Below are 20065 nucleotides of genomic sequence, written 5' to 3'. Positions count from 1 at the left end.
ATATATATATATATATATATATATATATATATATATATGTGTGTGTGTGTATATACATATACATGTGTATATATATATATATACACACATGTATATGTATATACATATACATGTGTGTATATATATATATACATATGTGTATATGTATATATAGGACCTCTATTTATGTAAATACAATGATGAACGTATTGACTCGTGACAGAAATACTCATAAAAAAATACAGGCAGCCTCCACCTTCCCTCCCACACACACATACACACACGGCTGGAGCCAGTTCTTTCTGAATGGAAGGCAGCCTAGTAGTAGTTAATCCCCTTGTATGCTCGCTCTTCCACAAAAAAAAATTAAATAAAATCAATCTAGACACCTTTCATGTCCAACGTTTGCTAATCTTCCTCCTCCACATTTATAAAGCTACGTTTGTGAAGGACACACAAATCTGATTGTCTGTTTTATTTTCAGGCATTACTGGGTTTTCTATGACAGCATGTTAGCCTTTTAATGCTTCCAAGATTTTTTTTTTTTAATCAGCTCAACTTATTCTTGATAATATGATAATCAGAGATTTTACCAGAATAGAAAATACGTCATGCTCCCTTATAAATGCTAAACAGGCTTCCTTCTGTACAGGACAGCTGCTGTTAAGACCGTGTATGGGTTGTCTTGACAGAAAAATTCAACTTGACTGCATGATCAGTGGGGGGAAATCAAAAAATAGACCCTAATGTGGCCTAACTGATGACTACATTGACTTAACAATCTCGGCTGTAGTTCAATCAGCAACAGCTATTTAGAACAGCCAAAGAGAAATAAAAGAGGGGGAGTGAGGAATGTTTTTGTGAGGAGTGGGGGCGCAGGAGAAAAGAGACGTTCAAGCGCAATGGGCATTTGAAGGACAGAAGTGGATTCTTGGTAGCTCTGTTGGGTTTCTGGGGATTTGTGCTTGGACTCCAGTAAGCGATAAAAGTGAGATGACTGGAGGAAGAAAAAAAAAGAGTGGAAGCTCCAAAGTATTTGAACTTTTCCCCTCTGTAAGTGTGTGCATGCGTGGCATATGGTAGTAATTTCCATGAAGTTTCACCCACGGACAGTAAAACTGTCTTGCATCTTCCATTATGTGTCACAAAGAGGCGTGAGAAAAATGGGATAAAGGCGTGAGACATGCATAACCTTGGGAGGACCGGGCCATGCTGGAACAGTGGAAGAGCTCTGCTGGTGACAGGCAAAGCCAGGCAGTAGCTGATGCATGCAGGTCACAGGAAGGCTGAGCTGCATGAGCACCACTCCCACTAGGAACTATGTACAGTGTTGACCCAAGGATACTTCCATGCCTCCTTTTTTTTTTACCTCCCTCACACACATAGACAAACACAGATCTAAGACTATGTGAGGCCATAAACCAGCAGCACTCTGATTCAGTGCCTTGCAGATGACTTTAATCCAATGCAAATGTATTCTTCTTTGAACCCAGGAACAGACGCTCAAACCATCAGGCCCTTGTTGTTTTGGACTCATCCAGCCATCTGAGGCTGAAATCCTCCTTTTTTTTATAATCATTTTTTTGTCCCTCTCCTCAGGGAAACATGCCATTTCCAGCTTGCAGCATGCTACGATGCCAGGCACCCCCAAGCACATCATCTTTGTGACTCAGCCGGCTCTTGGTGTGCATATCTCCCTGTTTGTGTGCGCGCGCATGAAGGGCCGGTGCAGCAGGGCTTCAACACCCACGTTCTGCTGCGAGAACCCAGCGCCACCTGTCGCTCAGTCTGGCACAGTCCCTGCCATCCACACGTCATCTGTGGGCACGAGCCTCTAAGGCTCCTCCAGGCGCTCCTGAATCTCACGTACAGCCTCATAGCACATTTGATCGTGAATACCATATCACAGAAACACAGTGATGGCCCCATATATGCGATCTAGCAGATGTATGTATGAAAGATTATGCTGGCTCAATATGGGGGAACAAAAACATATGGAAAAACAGTATCGAAGTGTGTGTGTGTGTGTGGTGGGGGGGCACATTTCTTCTTTCTTTTTTATTTAAATACTGAAAATGAATGATATGAATTGAAACACACAGGTAAACTTGCAAGGGCATTTGTAGTTTGGACTCTTTTTTTCTGTGAATTGAGTGCCACCTGCTGGCAAAATTCACTAAGTGAATATTACACTTCTGGGGCATCAGTTATGATGTGTCAGAATTTAGCAAAAAGGAAAAATTAGAAACAACTCAAACATATAATTTAACCTACAGATGACATCACAAATACACACACTTAAAGTCACTGTAATATTATGTATCTTTTATTACATTACACTGATCAATGGTGATACTTAAAAATTGTGCCGGGGGCATTTATTCAGAAGCTGCGTTTAAGAGACAGGATTAATGAGCACAGTTTTATACAGTTGTGACATGACATGAGACACTGACATAACACAGCGATGCCACTATTAAAAACAGATTCTTCAAAATAATCATTCGTGATGTTTCAGTAACCATTTTATTAGGTACACCTGTTTATCCATCCATTAATATTTCCATGATATCTTTAGGGTCACGAGGTGTAACACAGAGCATCGAACCCCTCCAGCTGAACCTCCTGAACCACAGCTGCCCTCTGAGGCTGTTCACTCAATTCAGTTCCCCCCTTTGTTTTTTTAAACCATGTCCTTGTTTTGACCATGTCAGAGGGGTTTGATTTCATCAGTGTTGCACCAGATTGCAGCATACCACGAGGCCTTTAATGTATTCATACCTGTTTCTAAGCTTACAAACCTATAAGTCTGTTTAATGTGCTCATTAGTCATGCAGGCTCAGAGTCCAGGACTATAGCTGGGAAACGTTCCCCTCCTTCACCCAGCAGGGAGTACATGTCTCTGAGTACACTGGGGCTCAGACATTCAGGCCCAGGTACGACAGCCGAAAACTGAGGGGACAGGGTGTCCAACAGAGCCTGTGGGACAGCAAAAAAGACTGTCAGCCAGTTACTGGCTTCTACTAAAAAAGAACACGCAGGTATGTAAAACTCACGAGGTGCTTTCAGAACATATCACCTACCTGTTCAAGATCAACCTCTTGTTGCAGCAATGCCACCCTCATCCGCAGCTGCTCAAGCTCTTGCAGCTCTGCCTCTGTTGCATATGTTATAGTCAGGGGCAGGGGTGAAGTTATCCCATCTCCCTGCACACCATTTGCCCCAGTGGGGCAAAAACAACCTCCCTCTGGCCTCCATCGATCCCATGCTTTCCACTCTGACGGAAAAAAAGGTTATTTTTAGAGCGCGAGCAACCATACCCCTAAAACTTTTTTTCTTTCTGCTCTGTTGCCTCAGCTTTAAATAGCTAGGCCCTTGCTTAGTGGCATCAGGACAGACAGCTTCAAAACCCCATCGTCATGGGGACGAGGGGGTGAGGGGGGGTCTGTTGAGGCCAAGGAAAGGACTGAGCTGGCGCTGAGGGTTCACGGCAGCTCTGCTTTCATTTTCCATACGCCAAGATGGAGAGGCTCCATTAGCTCGTTAGCACGCTGCACTCACCATAATCATTTTCTAAATGCTGTTAAAAAGCAATAAAAGATAATTCCCTCCCTGGATATTACAACACAGTGAAATAAAAATACTAACGTGAGATGCTAGATTGGATGACACCAGACGTGTGGACCTATTCATTACTGGAAACTTCTCTCACACACTGGATTTAGTTGCTACTTGTGCTACATTGGTGCTTTAACGAGTAAACATCAATAAATCTTTGTGAAGGTGTGAATGGAAAATCTCTCGTCATTCAGGTTCTTTATAACTGCATCAGTGGAGGAAATGGAAATGCTGCTGTGCTGCATATTGTAGGTACAGACTCAAACTGGGATGCCCATAGACGATGACCCACATGGAAAAGAAATAGCAAAATGTATGTAACACAAAGATTTACTCATTCTTTTCCGTACTAGAATTCACACAGCTGGTTAAACAGAGCCAAAATGTCATGATGTCTCCACCAGCATCTCCTTTAGGAAAGTCAGCGCAAAGGAATAAATATTTTTGATAAGGTGTCTTCCAGCTAATGACCACCTGTCTACAAACAAAGATCAATGATCTGCAATTAATGCTGGAGAAACAATTATTTTACAGAAAGGTTTAGGATGTTTATTATGCTGCGTACAAACAGGATTCTTACCTTGTTTCACTTGATCTGCAAAATTCTTGAGCTCAGCTGCTGTGAGCTGCAACCTTTCCAGCGACATACAGGAATCATACTTGTCGCCTGTGCTAACTGTAAGAAAGCACATTAAAAAAGAGTTATAATAGAAGCTTACTGAGAAGCAAGTGGAGTTGCATTAAAAGTGTGTTTACTGTCACTCTTAGCGCATAAGAGTTGTTACAATTATAGAAAAACGTCAACTTCCTGATGGTTCCTGGCAAAGGAAAGTCTTGATTTGTATATACTGTGCATCAGTCGAAATAGCTCGCACAGTCACTTCCTGCCAACTCCCACATTGTTATTTTGTCACCCACCGACTTATGGAATCAGTCTGTTTCATTTCTCCCGAATTCACATAAAAGCTTCTCTATTACCCAGTCTTAATGTTATCTCTGGCATCTGTTTGGTTAGAGGCTCCCCGCAGAGCTGTTTCAAGTCTTGAGCTTGTTGAATCAACCTGTCCAGCAGAGCCCTGGTCTCATACGGGCTGCCAAATGGCCAATTCCTGGGAAACTAAACAAAGCAAAGGAAAAATGGTGTACAATGAAACACAGGGGTTGTTTAGAGAAATTAATGTGTATTAGCTAGAATTTCTCATTAATACACTTGGCCGATTTTCTAAATTAGAGCATAAATTCCAGTTTCACATGATATCATGGCTGACCCCAGCTGATCCATTTTACCGTAGCTCTCATTCTCTCCATGAAGTGACTCCTCCCAGGCCCAGGGTTCGTCTGTAGGGCAACGGCTTTATCCCACAGTCTGAAGATAATGTACAGAAGGAAACTTTGTGAATAAAGGAAAAATGTACAAAGAGGAATTTTGTTTTTCTATTTTTTGCATTACAATGCATTGTAGGCACCTGCTCTGCTTGCTCTTTAAAGATTTCCATTTTGTTGTTTGCTCAGAAGATATCCTGCTGTGAAGCAAAGTCAAACAGAATGATTATAATATTACAGAACATGTTTTTTTTTTTGTTTTTGTTTTTTTTTTTTTTACAAAGCATGGTTATTTTCATAGTGTAATTCTAAAAAAACATGCCCATTCTGCTGAGGCAAACTGCATGCTCCTGGCTCATTTGTTTGTGAAGAGGACACTACGTTATTTGAAGAATTTGCAGCGACAGGCGCAGCTTTCCTCAGGTCATCACCACTCGACATATTGCTTCTGATAGTCTTGTTTTTAGAGAGCAAGCTTGCGATGTGATCAGGAGAGACAGACGGCACGACAGCCTGCTGCAGTTTCCTAGAAGCCTGGTGATGCAAAGCGCCAGCTGATGAGGCAGGATGGTTTTGGATCGTGTTTCTATTATCTGTTCTTTTGGTCTGTCCAGGGTCGGCACTAGTTAAAGGTCCCGAGGATAGTGAGGAGCATACTGATAATCCAGGCCGTCCGTACCCTTTTCTGTCAAGGCTGGCAGATTTAGTGGATGACCTTATCGTTCTTTGGCTTCCCCTAGATGCTGCAGATGTGATATCCACAGGCCTAGCACCTAAAGTCCCTGTTTCCTTTCCAGGTTTGGGTATTTTTGATTCTTTTTTAGAAGGTTCTGAGCTGGTGCGCACACGGAGGGCTTTCTCTAGAGCCTTCTCAAGCAGTTCTATGTCTTCCTTATCACATGGGGAGACACCTGTTTATGAAAATAGCAACATGCAAACATGTGGTTACTACTTGGCAAGAGAAAAGAAATGTAAATAAACAAATAGGCTATTTTTTTTTAACTATCAGCATCTTAACAGACAAATAAAAGCTATTTTTTTTAACTACCTGTAGGAGCAGCACCTGCCAATTCTGTTTCCTCAAAGCTCACCTCGGGTTGGGGTGTTCTGTGGGAAAATACTTAATGTGAACACACACTAAAATAAAAATAAAAGTTTTAAAGTCTTTAAACATTCCAGGACAAAATTGATGTGACACAACAGATGAGCATCAGCCACTGCCGTTTTTAAATGTCATCTCATTTGCAGAAAGGCTGCTGGCAGTCAGAATGGATGCTTCATTCATACAGTATATTCCATTGGTGATCTCTGGCAGACATAACTGCTTAATGATGAAACACACAGTGTATCTAGGTATGTGAAACTCTCAGAATCTAGTGTAATAGTGCACAAAATTAAAGATGTTTTATGTCAAATATGACTTTATATTATTCACTTATTTTCCATATGTCTTACTGGCTTTAGGTGTAGGGAAACCCATATGGAAAAGAAATAGGAAAAACTTGCATCAGCTTTAGCTTGCTTCATATAGTAAATCATATAAGGCTTATATGATTTACTCATGAAAGTGGCCACTTTCTCATTACTTTCATATTCTTTTTTACGAAGTATCCAAAACATACAAGTTCCATTTATATAATTTTTCAAGGGATCTTATATTTGTTTTCACTCTTGTATGCTTTTCAAACAAGTTTCACACAAGACAGATACAAACTTTATAAGATTTATATATATCTTTTCCATATGGGAATATTAACATTCATTACACAAAAAAGGCATACAAATGATAACAAACCATATTGCGAGTCAACAAAGCCATTATTTAGTCAGTACATTATGATATAATTCAAAGCAAACAATCAACAATTACCGCTTGATATCCAGATGCTGTTTAAAATGAAAGCTGACATACACAGATTAAGATTAAATGATATTTTTGAAAAACAAAAGATTAGGACCAGTATAAAATGTTGTGTAGCTGTTATGGGGATATTTTTAAAAATATATAAATTAAGATGTGACACTCACTGAAACCATTGTACAGAAATAGCATAGTTATCCTGTATTGTCATAAAGGTTTAGTGCGGAGATGCTTCAGATGCTTACAGCTCATCTGTAGATGGAATTGACATAAATTGTTTATTGTTTCTTATTTCTTGTCTCATTACTTAATATTTATTTTGTTGTTATTCTGAATGAAATGAGTTTAAATATGTAGTTGATTTGATATGCGTTGTTGTATCAGGGGCAGGTGTCATATAAGCTCATTTACAACAGTAAATAAGTCATGAACTCATTTAGTGTTCTTGAATAGTGCAACAAAACTAAAGAAAAATCAACCAACACACATTTTGAGATATTGTAGAGTAGCTATTACACACACACAGCCGTCTCGTGTAGCAAAAGGCACTGCTGGGATTCGAACCCAGGATCTCCTGTTTACTAGACAGGCGCTTTAACCAACTAAGCCACAGCGCCGGATGGTTAACCACATCTGTATATAGCCTACGTATAGTCACTCAACTACCGAAGGGTTCCCCTACAGCTTACTACAAGTGGCACACAAACACCACAATACTTTGGACCTATGTAACTTAAGAGGATTTTTCATAAATGTTTATAGAGAGTCAAAAATCCAGGATACAAACTTCAGACATCGCAGAAAGTGGATTTGTTTTTAAATTTGTTATAAGAAAAGAACAGCTTGGGGGAAAAAAAAAGTCAAGCGTGTACTTACAGGCTCTTTAATAATTCTCTGTAGAGTTGAATGCGGTGATTAACCTTAGCTTGTTCCACTTTGCATGACCTGACAGCGTCCTCGACTGCGCACAGCAGCGACATGATCGTGTCTGGATGGCGGTGGTGACCTTCTCTGCCACGACAACACGAAAAACAAAACGCTCACGTGCTTGTTTAACACTGATTAATGACTTATTAGAAACAGTAAGACTTGGTTAAAAAGTGCAGAATACGTCGTTGTAAGATCCCCTTTATAATGAAAGCTTTTTTGTACAGACCCGCGAAACGCTCGAACCCGACGGATGCGGAAGTCACATTTCTCCCCCTCTGACTAAAGAAGGTCACCGATTAGTAAATTTTCAGTAGGTAATCAATGCGATGAAACCTAAGTGACTTTAGGTGAATAGCTAAAGTTTTTTTATATATAAAACTGTCAGGCAGAAAAACAAACTTTGAGCATTCGTAGAAACAACGGACTCACTACTTCTCGCGAGAAGTGTGATGGTTACCAGGGACACTGTTGTCATCTATACTGCCTATTAGATTATTGAATTCTTTATTACCACGTTTCTATTCAACAGTACTCACCCAGTCTTAATTTCTCATTTGGTACTCATACAGTTGACTCATAAACATGTCATAATATATGAAAGTTTCAAAAATTAAGAACACTGCTGATTATTTTTGATAACCACAACCATTAAAAGTTCCAGTAACATTCCCAAGTAACCTGCTTACACTTACAGCTGTCAGTGAGTGAGCCTCATGAGAAATGTCTGGAAAGCAGGTGTAAACAGAGGAAGATTATGAGTAACTCTTGGATAATTTGCTGCTTATGAAGTAAAAATACACACATGAGCCCTCAGAACTGAGACATTAAGCACAATCAGATGTTGTTGGAGCCAATAATTCCTCCCATACAACCTTTATCAAGCTTTGGTGGATTTTATTTATATTTACCAGGTTTGCAGTATTGCGCGTTCTGTTGTAAGGGCATGAATGTCATTACTTGTTTAATTTTTTGTTAGTCTATACAATCTTTTGCCACTTTATTAGGTAGAAATATTCAACTGGTTGTTGTATCAGTGGATGCTTGTGGTGGTGGTTTAATGCTGTGGGACTCACTGAAAGTCTCATTAAAAATCTCTTTCAAGAGAGTCATGGCCAAGAGTGTGATTAGAAATGAGAACATAACACAAAACAATTTAATAAGTAAGTAAAGAAAGAAATGAAACTGACATTCGGTACAAGTGAACACAAATATGTGAGTCATATGCAATAACACATCAAGAGCAACATCAAAAACAGTCACACTGAAAAAAGAGCTACTTTCTCACTCCTTTTAAATGGACTTAAACTCCCCCACTGTAACCAGTTCCGGAAATTTCAGGTCCAAGTGAAGATTATTCCAAACATTATTCTGCTCTGACTCTGGGGGCAAACATTTAAAATATTGTGAGAACATATACTGTACTGCTTGTATTTTTTGCACACATAAATATTCACAAATAACAAGGCATTAGCCCAAGCAAAAAGTTATATACAAAAACCAACTAATGAAGAAGTCTCCAGACGTACAGAGATACCTACTTAGCACCAGTATACAGAGAACTTTGATGTGCCAGATTTCCATGGCCTGCAGTAAAACATACAGCACAATGGTAGATGGTATCCAACCTCTTTAGGTAGTGGCCACATAAATTCATAAAGAGAAGATTGCCGTACTCCAATAAAGGAACAAAAACGTTGCATATAGCAAGTGTTTCCTCAAGTGGAGTGACAAACATTTAAAGATGTGACCTTTAAATGATAAATTCTGACCTATAATGATGCCTAAATATTTTTGTGGCCATTTCAATTTCAGCTCCTTCAGTGGTTTTGATTTCAGGAAGTCTGAGCCCTTTAGTACCAACTGAACCTAAGTATTATTTCTGTGGCATCCATTTATGGCCGCCATCCTCTGATGGTTGCTTCCAGCAGGATAATGCACCAAGTAATAAAGCTCGAATCATCTCAAGCTGGTTTGTTGACCATGACAGGGAGGTCATTGTCTTAAAAAGCTATCCACGGTCACCAAATCTTAGTCCAATAGGGCACCTTTGGGATGCGGTTCTATTCACATCACAGATGGGCAGCCAATCAAACTGCAGCAATCTGATGCTATCATGTCAACATAAACAAAAATCTCTGTGGAATGTTTCCAGCACCATGATGAATCTATGACTCAATGAATTAAAGTATAATTAAGGTTCTTAAGGCTAAAAGAGGGTCTAACCTGGTACTAGCAAGATGTACCTAGTGAAGGGGCTGGTGAGCATATATCTGCTGCACCAATACAATATCCGCAGCAACAGAAAAATGAAGAGAAACTTCCAGGAATAGACACTACCTTAAATTCATTTATTCCCCTTGTTTGACAGTTATTGTTGCCACTTTACCAATTAGACTGAGGAAACTCAGTGAATTTAATTGAACTTTAAAAAGATGCTCATTAGTTGGTAAGTCAAACTTTTTAATAGAGGTCCTAATGAGTGAAAGGAATGGGCTTTTTCTTTTGATTTGATTGACATGTCTTCTTGGCACCGCATTGTTTTTCTTGCTTTTAAAAGCCTGCGCTTGATGTTCCCAGCATGACATTTCACTTTCCGATTAAGTCATGCTCATTTAAATCCCAATAGTTGTGTTATTCTTTTTCTATACTGATCCCAAATTAAGGGGCTTCACACTTCTCTTCATTAACAGGCAGTTTGCCTCGTTAATGCAGGGAAGGAACTAAGAAACCTAATGATAACTGACAAAGTACGTCCTCATCAAAGAAGGCCATTTTTACTTATTTTTCCCCCACTTATGTCATTGACATGTGAAGCAATGCAGATGTAATGTTTCATTTTTCTGTATTGTTGCCATTTTTAGGACAAACTTAATAAGTTTTTTAATGTGTGGCAGCCATTTTTAGATCATGCATTAAAACAAATTCCTCTTTGATCGATAATTCAGTCTACCACCCTAGCATTTCATTTTTGTATCTTGCCAGTGTTGAAGTAGGATCTTTGTTGATGCAGTGTGATTTTTTGCCTTATGTTTTTTTTTTTGCCCTTGCTGTTGTGTTGTCTGTTTTGTTTTGTTTTCTTTATATCAAAAATCTTAATAAGCATATTTAAAAAATAAAAAATAAATAAAAAATAAAAATCAGATCCCAGCAGGTACCATGTCAGATAGTGGTAGGGTAAAATGGACTGTGTGCTATATCTCAACCACAAAGGGAATGCACAGGAGGGCAGAGTAGCAAACAAAACTAAGTAGCCGTGAAACAGACTGACAGACTTATGCTGGGCTTACACTGTGCGATTCATCGTGCGTCGTGCATCGTGTAGTATACGTGGGGTAACGAGATGCGATTAACACCTCACGACCAGCTCCCGATCATCAATCGCTTGGTCGTGAGGTTTGAAATCCTCGCGACCGTCGTGAGGGTGTCACCGCAGTTTCTCACACTGCGCACGCGCAAACACAAATGTCAGCGAAAAAGACGGCGCAGCACGGCAGTGCAGCGTGTGATCTGGACACAAGCGATGGAGGCACAACTTGTAGAACTATGGCAAGCTCATCCGAGCCTTTTCGATGTGGTCTCACAAAATTATCACAACCACAACAACCGTGAAAATAGTTGGATTTACACTGCTGCTCAATCACAGCTGCCTGATCAATGTTTTTCATTAGCAATTTAGCAAAGTTGATGGTGGTGGTGTGCGTGTCTGTGTGAGTTAAAGACAGAGAGGGAGAGCGAGCGACAGAATTGCTGTTATAACCTTCATACGCACAGTGTGAGCACTCAGGTCGCATCAGAGCATCGGGCCGTATAGTGTGAGACCCTGCATCGTGACCTATGAACGTCTAACCCCTGCGAGTCAATCGTAAGGTTTGAGCAGGAGCTGAATCGCGCGACTGAAAAAAATCGCACAGTGTCTGCCCAGCATTATCCAGTTAAAACAGCTGTCAGTATAAAGAAATGTTATGTTTTGTGTGGAAAAATCAGCTTTAAAGCTAACATTTCTTCTTTTAAACCGATCCCCCCCTCTGCTCTGAACGGTATCAGTAGCTCAAAAGCACTTCCCAAAGCAATTTCATCTAATGGCAACAGCTTTGTGGCCCCATTGCAGGGAAGTGAATCATCTTGTTATCCTCCCCACCAGGCTCCTGTGGCTCAGCAGCAGAATGAGGGGGAGAGGCACTCAACTGCCCCCCTGCCAGCCACACATCTGACAATGCAGCCGGCTTGCCAGACTAATATTAGGCTCTGACAATCACATTTGCACAAAAGCACACACACACACACATACGTGCCCTCACAGCTACAACATGCAAGTGGGCTTTTAGCCCTTTACTAATGGATCAATCTGCCAGGCAACATTAACAGCCACTTTGTACATATGCATGATGAGTATACACGAAACATCTATGCACAAAAACACCCAAAACGTCATTATCACACTTGGATCTGTTACTGACTGGCATGATCCAGTCAGTCACAGATTGAAGAGGGGGAAGAGGGTGAGGCCCTCATGTTAAAGTTCATCTATGGAACAAATGTGTTTGGGACAAGCTGTTGTACCCTTACAGAAAACCATTATGATTTTCCCAGTGTATGAGGCCAGTGTTTTATTTAAAAGCCTTGAATTCATAGGTGCATCACCTGAAGCGCCAACAAGAAAGAACATTGAATTGTTCCCACGTCAGATTAGTGGATATTGTGCAGCAAGTCCTGTGAAACTAGAGAACAGCTTGGTTAAAATGGGCACATCACTGAACACCAGCTGATGAGATGATTTAAAAACACTGCCATAAACAATGCCATTACAAGGATAATTGCTGTCAAACCCAGTGATGGTTTTATCAGATTATGTAACTTGCAATTACTTCATTATGGCCTGATAGAGAGCTACAGATGGTTTTAGTAAAATCACGTCCTGATTTGCAACTGGTGCTGCAATTTAAAATGTATTAAAATGAGTATCCATTAAAACTTGATGGACTACTTTATCTTTTATTATTCCCAAAGGAACAGTAACAGCAGTAATTGTTGACAAACCATTGCATTTATTTGGTATGAAGGCCATCTTGTGGTTATTCTCTTGTAGCCTTTTGATTTGGTCTTGGTTTTCTCTCTAGGTTCCAATTTCTGTAATTTAGGACTTGTGATGTGTCACATACTATATCTAGCTGTAGAAAAGATGATCCCTAATGTGAAATGACATGCAAACCAGCATGTTTGGTATTCATTACCATAAAAAAAATTTCCTTGAGGAATAGTATGAACAATGATTTTGCCAGCTGCTGGAGATTGCCTTCTGATGAATCTATATCTTCAACATTTGCAGCAAAATGTTGGAGATTTTCTATCCTGGTGACACCTACAGGATGATCAGGCTGGCTCTGGGATCTGCTGTTATTCTGACCACTTTCCGCATCACTTACTGGACAGCAGCAGAGCACTTGTCTAACAGACTGATTCAGCTCTGACAGTAAATCTTTCATACCTCACGCAATAGCTCTCTACAGTTAACACATCTGTCTGGCAAAGCATCACCTCATGCTAACAGTTTATTTCAAGACTGTGCTGTCAGAACACCTTACACTCGTACACTTACCCACTGTATGTCCTCTGATTTTTGCTTTACTACAGTCAGTAAGCTAGTTTAAATTCTTATCTTTGACATGTTTTACTTAGCTGTACATTATTATTTCATGCTTTTTCCCCCACCTACACCAGACTGACAACCTGTCCTGAATGTACCCTGGCTCTTGCCCTGCAACTGCTTGGATAGTCCCCAGCCCTCAATGCACCTGAAGTGGATAAGTCGAAGAAAGCAAATGGATGGATGGATTTCTATTTCAGTTCACTTTTTTAAAAGTATTTATTTTCATTCCAGGTTAGTTATTGTTTGGTCATGTCATAGTCTGTTTTATTAAGCTTGTATTCTGTGTTTGTTTGGGATAAAGTTTATCCTATCTTATTATCCCTATTGTGACATACTACTGCCCTTTTCTCCATAGTTACGTGAATTTCTCAATTATTGGAGTAATAAACAGATAGTTCGACAGGACTAGCTATTTGAAATCTATGATTTAGTTGAAATTCTTCATTATTCAGCTACATCTTTTATTATAGATAGCCAAGTTTAATAGTTTTTTCAGTAGCCCTTTCGCTGTGACGAAAAGCCTAATACTATGAAGATACGGATTTTTTTCTGGATAGTTTTTTTTTTCTGTAGTCCTGTGCGAGAACTACAAATCTTAGAACATCCTGTAGAGTATCATGTGATCATCGAAGGGGCGGAGTTAAACGTAGTTTCGCTCTGGACCTCCGCCGGGTAATTTTGTAGCTGTAGGCAGCTTATTACGGTGCAGAGAAGGTTTGTTGTGGCATTGTAATTTAGCATTATTTAATTACATTTTATGAGCGAACAGAGACGTGGCCCCCTGGTGTGTGGCAAACCGCTGATTTCTCAAACCTTAAGCGTATTTTGTGGAAATGTTATGTTAGCTAGCTTACAGCTAACTTGGCTAGCGTTGTTCAGTAAAGTTAGCTGTGGTTGTTAAAGTGATGCTCCCACTGTGGGAAGCTAGAGGACGAGCTCTCGGGTTTAACCTTCGTGTGATGATAAAAGGTGGTTTCACAACATGATCTGTGATTGGAGGGATTCAGCTGATTTAAATCACTTACGAGGCTCTCCTCGTATGGCACTTGCTTGCTCATTGTGCGAGTTATGATTGGAGTCTCCCGGTAAATGCCAGAAGGCCTGTGCTGTGTTGTTTGAGCTGCTTTTTGTTTGGCTGCATTGATTTAGGTCACACCTGCCTGGATGCTGCTTATCTCTGTAAACAAAGCCAGCACTTGCCCGTCTGTACTGTATCAGTTTTCACTCTGACCCTGTCTTATCTTTCTTTTCTTTTTTTTTTTTCTTACAGTAAATCAGGTCAGAGGCTTAAAGCCGCTGGATTTAAGTGGCAAAAGGCTTTATTTCTTTGACCTCCATCACCATTACCTCAGGGACGACAACCACTGTGAAGAGGTTATTAGCTTCACTTGTTTCCTGATTAACCTCTGTGTCATCTTGGGTAAGAGTTAATTCTGCTGTTATTTAATGTACGTCTAAATATCCAAGGGATATTTATGTTTTGATGTCGGTAGTATTTGACAGTAAGTCAAACACCATAAACAGACTTAGTTTTATGATTATGGACCTGATATGATTATTACAAACACTTTATTGTAAGTTAGGTTTTGTGGACTCTTAACCACTAATCTAGGTAAACTGCTTTTAATAGTGTAATGTATTGGGCTCATTCTTTGTCAGCTGACCCAGAGCATCCAGCCTGATGATCTCCAATTTCCTTGAAAAACTTCCCCTGATGATAGAATTATTTATTCCTGAAGTCACAGTAGTAGATATTTGGCCTATAAATTAGAATGACATAGTGTAACTACTTCTCGAGCTTCAGGGCAGTCAGAGGTGGTCAGGCTGGGAAATGTTCTTAAATTTGGTTATGTCAGTTGTCATGTAATGATCCATATGGAAAAAATGTCGCTCTGCTCCCAAGATGGTAAATAGCAAATGGATGTACAGCGCTTTTCTATTCTACCTGAGCACTCAAAGCACTTTATACAACTTGCCTCATTCACCTGTTCATACAGGCACTTTTTTCTATGCTTTTTCTACTGAAGTGCTTTCTGTCTAACATTCATGCATATTTATACGAGAAACTTAGGGTTAGTATCTTCCCTGACGATACTTGGCATTAATACTGGAGCAGCCAGGGATCAAACCACCAACCCTCTGATTAGTAGATTACTTGCTCTACCTCCTTTTTTAATTTTGTTTTTTTTATTTAATATTGTGAGATAGATGACAAAAGGGAAAAAAAGCATCTGTCAGCAGGAAGGTACAGAAACTACCAGGTTTGATTTGAAGTTGCTTTGTTGAGAGACAGTGCATGACATTTTTATTCAGGATAGTGAGACAGAACATTTTTCTTGGCAGAGGATGTGTTTCTGAATGTCCTTTTAGCTCTTGTACGCTATTAATTTTGTTTGGATCTCGAGTGCCGCAGTGAGCAATGCAGCTGTACGGCTTCTTTTAATTATCTTAAAATCAGCACTCTACCTTGACAGCATATAGATTAAAAATTATGGAGCATGATAATACTTTTTAATGTGACTATACTGCTTGTTAAATGCTTTGTTCTGATTTTTTAGGGTTAAGTAGGTGTCAGGAAACATCATATCTCTAAGTCACTGGAGAAGATGGAGACAGCAGGGAATGTGTCCAATGGTGCAGGGCCTGTGAATGAGCAGAAAGAAAAGACCCTCAGGTAAAGCTGCTTCCAGTAACATAGTAGCTGTGTTAATAAGATTTGAAATTAATAATCCTGCTTCGGTTTTGTCACATACGCAACAAACCAAACTTCCTTTCTTTCTCCAGGCCAGAGGATCTGTCTGAGATGCTGGCAGCAGGGACCAAGCAGATTCACGAAAAGGCTGAGAACACTCAGTTTGTGAAAGATTTCCTCAGGGGTCGCATCCGCAAAGAGCTCTTCAAGGTGAGTGTCAAGAAAAAAGGTAGATGACGTCCTTTTTTTTTATATAGAAGACTACTTCACAAAGCAAAGCCTGCAAATAAATGTGTTATAGAAAACTGGTGGAAACAAGAACACAAAGCAGACAGCTCATGTTACACTTGTGCTTGAAGAAGGGCAGAAAAAGTGTCTTTTACACCAACTTTTCATGTTTGTTTCCCAAAGCTTGGTGCGGTGGCGCTTTACTACACTTACACGGCCCTGGAGGAGGAGATTGAAAGAAACAAGGATCACCCCCATTTTGCTCCTCTTTATTTTCCCGCTGAGCTGCATCGCCACGAAGCTCTGGCCCGTGACCTCGAATACTTTTACGGTCCAGAATGGAAGAGCCACGCAAGCTGCTCAAAGGCCACCCAACAATATGTGGACCGCATCCATCAAGTAGGGCAGGAGGACCCAGTGTTGCTGGTTGCACATGCCTACACTCGCTACATGGGGGACCTATCTGGTGGGCAGGTGCTGAAGAAGGTGGCACAGAGAGCCTTGAAGCTGCCGCCCACAGGAGAGGGCTTAGAGTTCTACCAGTTCGATGCCATCCATAGCGCCAAAGCATTCAAGCAGCTGTATCGAAGTCGGATGAATGAGCTGGAACTGGACATGGAAACAAAGAAGAGACTGGTGGATGAGGCTGTGAAGGCTTTTCTGTTCAACATTGAGGTGAGAGGCCAAGCAGAAGGTGCGGTTGTTTTCCACTTTGTGGAGTTTTCTGATAGAAGTCTTAAACCTCAGTTGTTGAACAAGTGTGTCTCCAGTTCACCTGTTTATACACAAACGCATTCAAGCACCATTGGTGGTGGACGGGCAAGGTGTTCTTCTGTTTCAGTAGTGTAATAAATCGGGGATCCAGCCATCAACCTTATGAGTTTTGCTCTTTCCAAGTATTTGAATTACTCATAGATGTTTCATCTATCTGTGTTATCCAGCAACAAATTGTAGACTTCATATTTCAACCTCACATGCTTCACGTTCGTTCTGGCAGGTGTTTGAGGAGTTAGAAGAGATCGGCAAAACCATCCAGGAGGATGTTTTAGATGCTGGCATGCCCGTTCATGGAGCAATGGGTGGAGACATCAGCAAATGTCCCTATTACAATGCCAAAATGGGTAAGTGTACTGCCTTTGTAAATATATGTAAGTGATACCATTTCTTGTCACTATCTAAGCTTGTGTCCGGACCTCCTTTGTGTCACAGCGGCATCAGGTGGAACAGCATACGTCCGTCAGCTGGCCATGGCTGCTCTCAGACACCCGACAGGACAGGTCCTGTTTGCTACTTGGTTTGCTGCCTTGGCTGGACTGGTTGCGTGGTATCTGATGTGATCTGTCGCTCCGTCTGCCACTCTGCTGCTGTGTGAAAAGAGGACTGTAATAGGAAGGACAGTAAAGGACACTGAGATCTTTCCACGAGATGTGGACCGTGTCATAGCTTGTGGTCCAAGTTTATTTATTGTTACATATTGCATAATAATGTAAGCTTATAAAAATATGGAACAGTTAAATTCAAGCAAAATGATCTATAGCAGCGGTCTCCAACCTTTTTTGCGCCACGGACCGGTTTATGCCCGACAATATTTTTCACGGACCGGCCTTTAATGTGTCGCGGATAAATACAACAAAATAAAACTAGTACCAGTACCGAAAAATAAGATTTATTCATAACACACGTGAAAAGACCCAGGAAAACAGAGTTGACATCAAAACGATAACAAAATAACACTGAAAACCAATAAAAACCCTGAAAACCATACATTTCACACCTGAGCCTCAACTCTCGTGGCCCGGTACCAAACGACTCACGGACCGCTACCGGTCCGAGGCCCGGGGGTTGGGGACCGCTGATCTATAGGACCAATATAATTCCATCCATCACGCTAGATTTATTCATCTTTTAAATTCTCTACCTCCTCCTGCACTATCCCTCCAATCTGTGTCCTTCCAGTTGCAATTGGTCGTATCTCGAGACCTCATGTAGATCTCCTATTTTCTTACTGAAGTGACATTTATTTCATCCCACAACTGTATCTGGCTGTTTAGTATTTATTCCTTAATAATAAATTAAACATAGAGTGAGTTAATTGTGTGATTAGTAAAGTTCGCTGTGCACTTTAGATTTCTACTGAAGCCTTTAGTAAGAAGATTATTTGGAAGTGTAAACTTTGACTCCTCGTATATAATTATCTTTATTTCTTCACAGTAATTCAGTTGCAAAGTTAATGGAAAACCCAAATTTCATTAACCCATTAAGCTTCAGCTTCAAATATTTCCAAAAGGTTTGTTCTTTGAGACGGGCGATAGCAGTTAAAAGCTTGATTAATAATCAGTCTTCACATACTAATAACATATACAGGATATTTTAATCTCTCCTGGTGCATGTTCACTTGTATAATTTCTCTGTTTTCAGAATTATGTGACAGTGCACCTTGTATTTGTTCAAAAAACCAAACAAACCTGCCTGTTGGTTTGATTGCAGAGCTTAACTATCCAATATGTATAATTCACTGTAATAATTCAGCTTTACTGGCAAACGGGAGCCTATATTAGGACAGAGGTGCGTGCGGCTGTTTTAAGAGGAAGATTGTATTTTTGTACTAATGACGCTTCATCCACATTCTTTCATGAGATGAATTTGTGTGAGAATACCTTCAGCAGCTCAGCACTTATTTATGTATCCATTCGTTCTGAATGCATCAGTATGGGTTGTGAATCTACAAAGTGGGATGATCACCTATATTGAGTTTTATTTTGTTTTGTTTTTTTAAGCACAGAGAAGTATGTACTGTATGTATTTTGTGGTTGAAGTATAATCTTTATCCTAACACGGTAACGGTATTTTTTAACTTAAAGCAGTTGAGGCACAGAGAACCAAAAAACAACAACTTGCTGATAACAAAGTTTATCCAGCACGTTCATTACATAAGTGGATGTGCAGTATTTTTTGATGACAGATGGCTTTATGCATCATATATGGAGGACAAATACAGGGATAGGCTGATACGCTCCTGTAGTTTCCATGTAATACCATTTTATAATGCTAGTGTCAAAATGACTCAGTAGTTTTGGACCTATTACCATAGATTAAACTTAAAGTGTGTGGAGTGATTGCCTGAGTCGTGTATTTCTGATTTTCTTGCATTTTCATTGACTCTGCTCTTAATCCTTATCTGTATCTAACTGGAGCTTTACTAGTAACTGGCTAGAGTAATCTCTTTGTATGAGAGTGGGGAAAAACTGTATGTTATGCTTTCAGTAATGAAAAAAGACATTTTTTGTTTTCATGAAGAAATAAAACAAATTCTTTTTGACTCATATTTGCTCCTTTGTTTGTTTGCCTTTTCTATCATACAGCTACAGTAATTATACGGTTTTGGGTAAAACATTAGATGGATTTGTTGTATGCATTCATTGTCACCTATAGGTCTAATAACAGCTTTGATAATCCCCAGAATTCTGATATCAAAACTGGCACTTGTGTTCAGTATTCCACAAATTTAATTAAGCCTCTATGAACTTACCTACATTGTAAATATAACCAAATGCATTCTGCCTAATCCAAAGTGCAACTCTGGTTGTGCTTATTGTGCCTGCCTGTATTAATCCTGCTGAGTAATCGCTTCAAAGGAAAAGAAGGGAGTTAAAATGTCCTTCAAAAACTACTTGAGAGAACATGTTCTACCAGAGGAGATGAATTGTAGGTGCCAGGTTATGTTACTCATTGTACCATCACTCCACAAAACGAGAGAAAACAGATGGAGGGTTCACCTGCCTGTTTG

General features: G+C 40.0%; 2 protein-coding genes and 1 non-coding gene across 4 annotated transcripts; 1 reads left to right on the top strand and 2 right to left on the bottom strand.

The window, feature by feature from the left end:
* Positions 1-2308: 2308 nt before the first annotated feature.
* On the bottom strand, positions 2309-8122 carry tedc2 (tubulin epsilon and delta complex 2). 2 transcript variants are annotated; one of them, XM_006791428.3, is made up of 10 exons: positions 7938-8122; positions 7658-7792; positions 5969-6027; positions 5243-5831; positions 5064-5120; positions 4885-4963; positions 4576-4714; positions 4178-4273; positions 3063-3256; positions 2309-2958 (listed from the first exon to the last, which is right to left on the bottom strand). In XM_006791428.3, exons 2-10 carry the CDS (start codon positions 7759-7761, stop codon positions 2809-2811), a joined length of 1467 nt encoding a protein of 488 aa, XP_006791491.2. In that variant the 5' UTR covers positions 7762-7792; positions 7938-8122; the 3' UTR covers positions 2309-2808. The 2 variants fall into 2 exon arrangements, with proteins under 2 accessions (XP_006791491.2, XP_087696422.1); XM_087840296.1 differs by having other exon boundaries at positions 7658-8122.
* trnat-agu (transfer RNA threonine (anticodon AGU)) lies at positions 7325-7398 on the bottom strand. Its single transcript has one exon. It is a non-coding gene; the product is annotated as a tRNA-Thr (tRNA).
* A 5870-nt stretch (positions 8123-13992) lies between the features above and the next one.
* Positions 13993-19603, top strand: hmox2b (heme oxygenase 2b). The gene is made up of 7 exons (XM_006791429.3): positions 13993-14072; positions 14629-14778; positions 15917-16032; positions 16143-16260; positions 16462-16953; positions 17276-17399; positions 17488-19603. The coding sequence occupies exons 3-7, from the start codon at positions 15965-15967 to the stop codon at positions 17613-17615; spliced, it is 930 nt and encodes a 309-aa protein (XP_006791492.2). The 5' UTR covers positions 13993-14072; positions 14629-14778; positions 15917-15964; the 3' UTR covers positions 17616-19603.
* Positions 19604-20065: the final 462 nt, after the last annotated feature.

The sequence above is a fragment of the Neolamprologus brichardi genome, chromosome 4 (assembly GCF_056152115.1).
Source record: "Neolamprologus brichardi isolate AB-2024 chromosome 4, ASM5615211v1, whole genome shotgun sequence".
In the NCBI taxonomy this organism is placed as follows: Eukaryota; Metazoa; Chordata; class Actinopteri; order Cichliformes; family Cichlidae; genus Neolamprologus; species Neolamprologus brichardi.
This window is presented reverse-complemented; position numbering and strand designations above follow the sequence as displayed.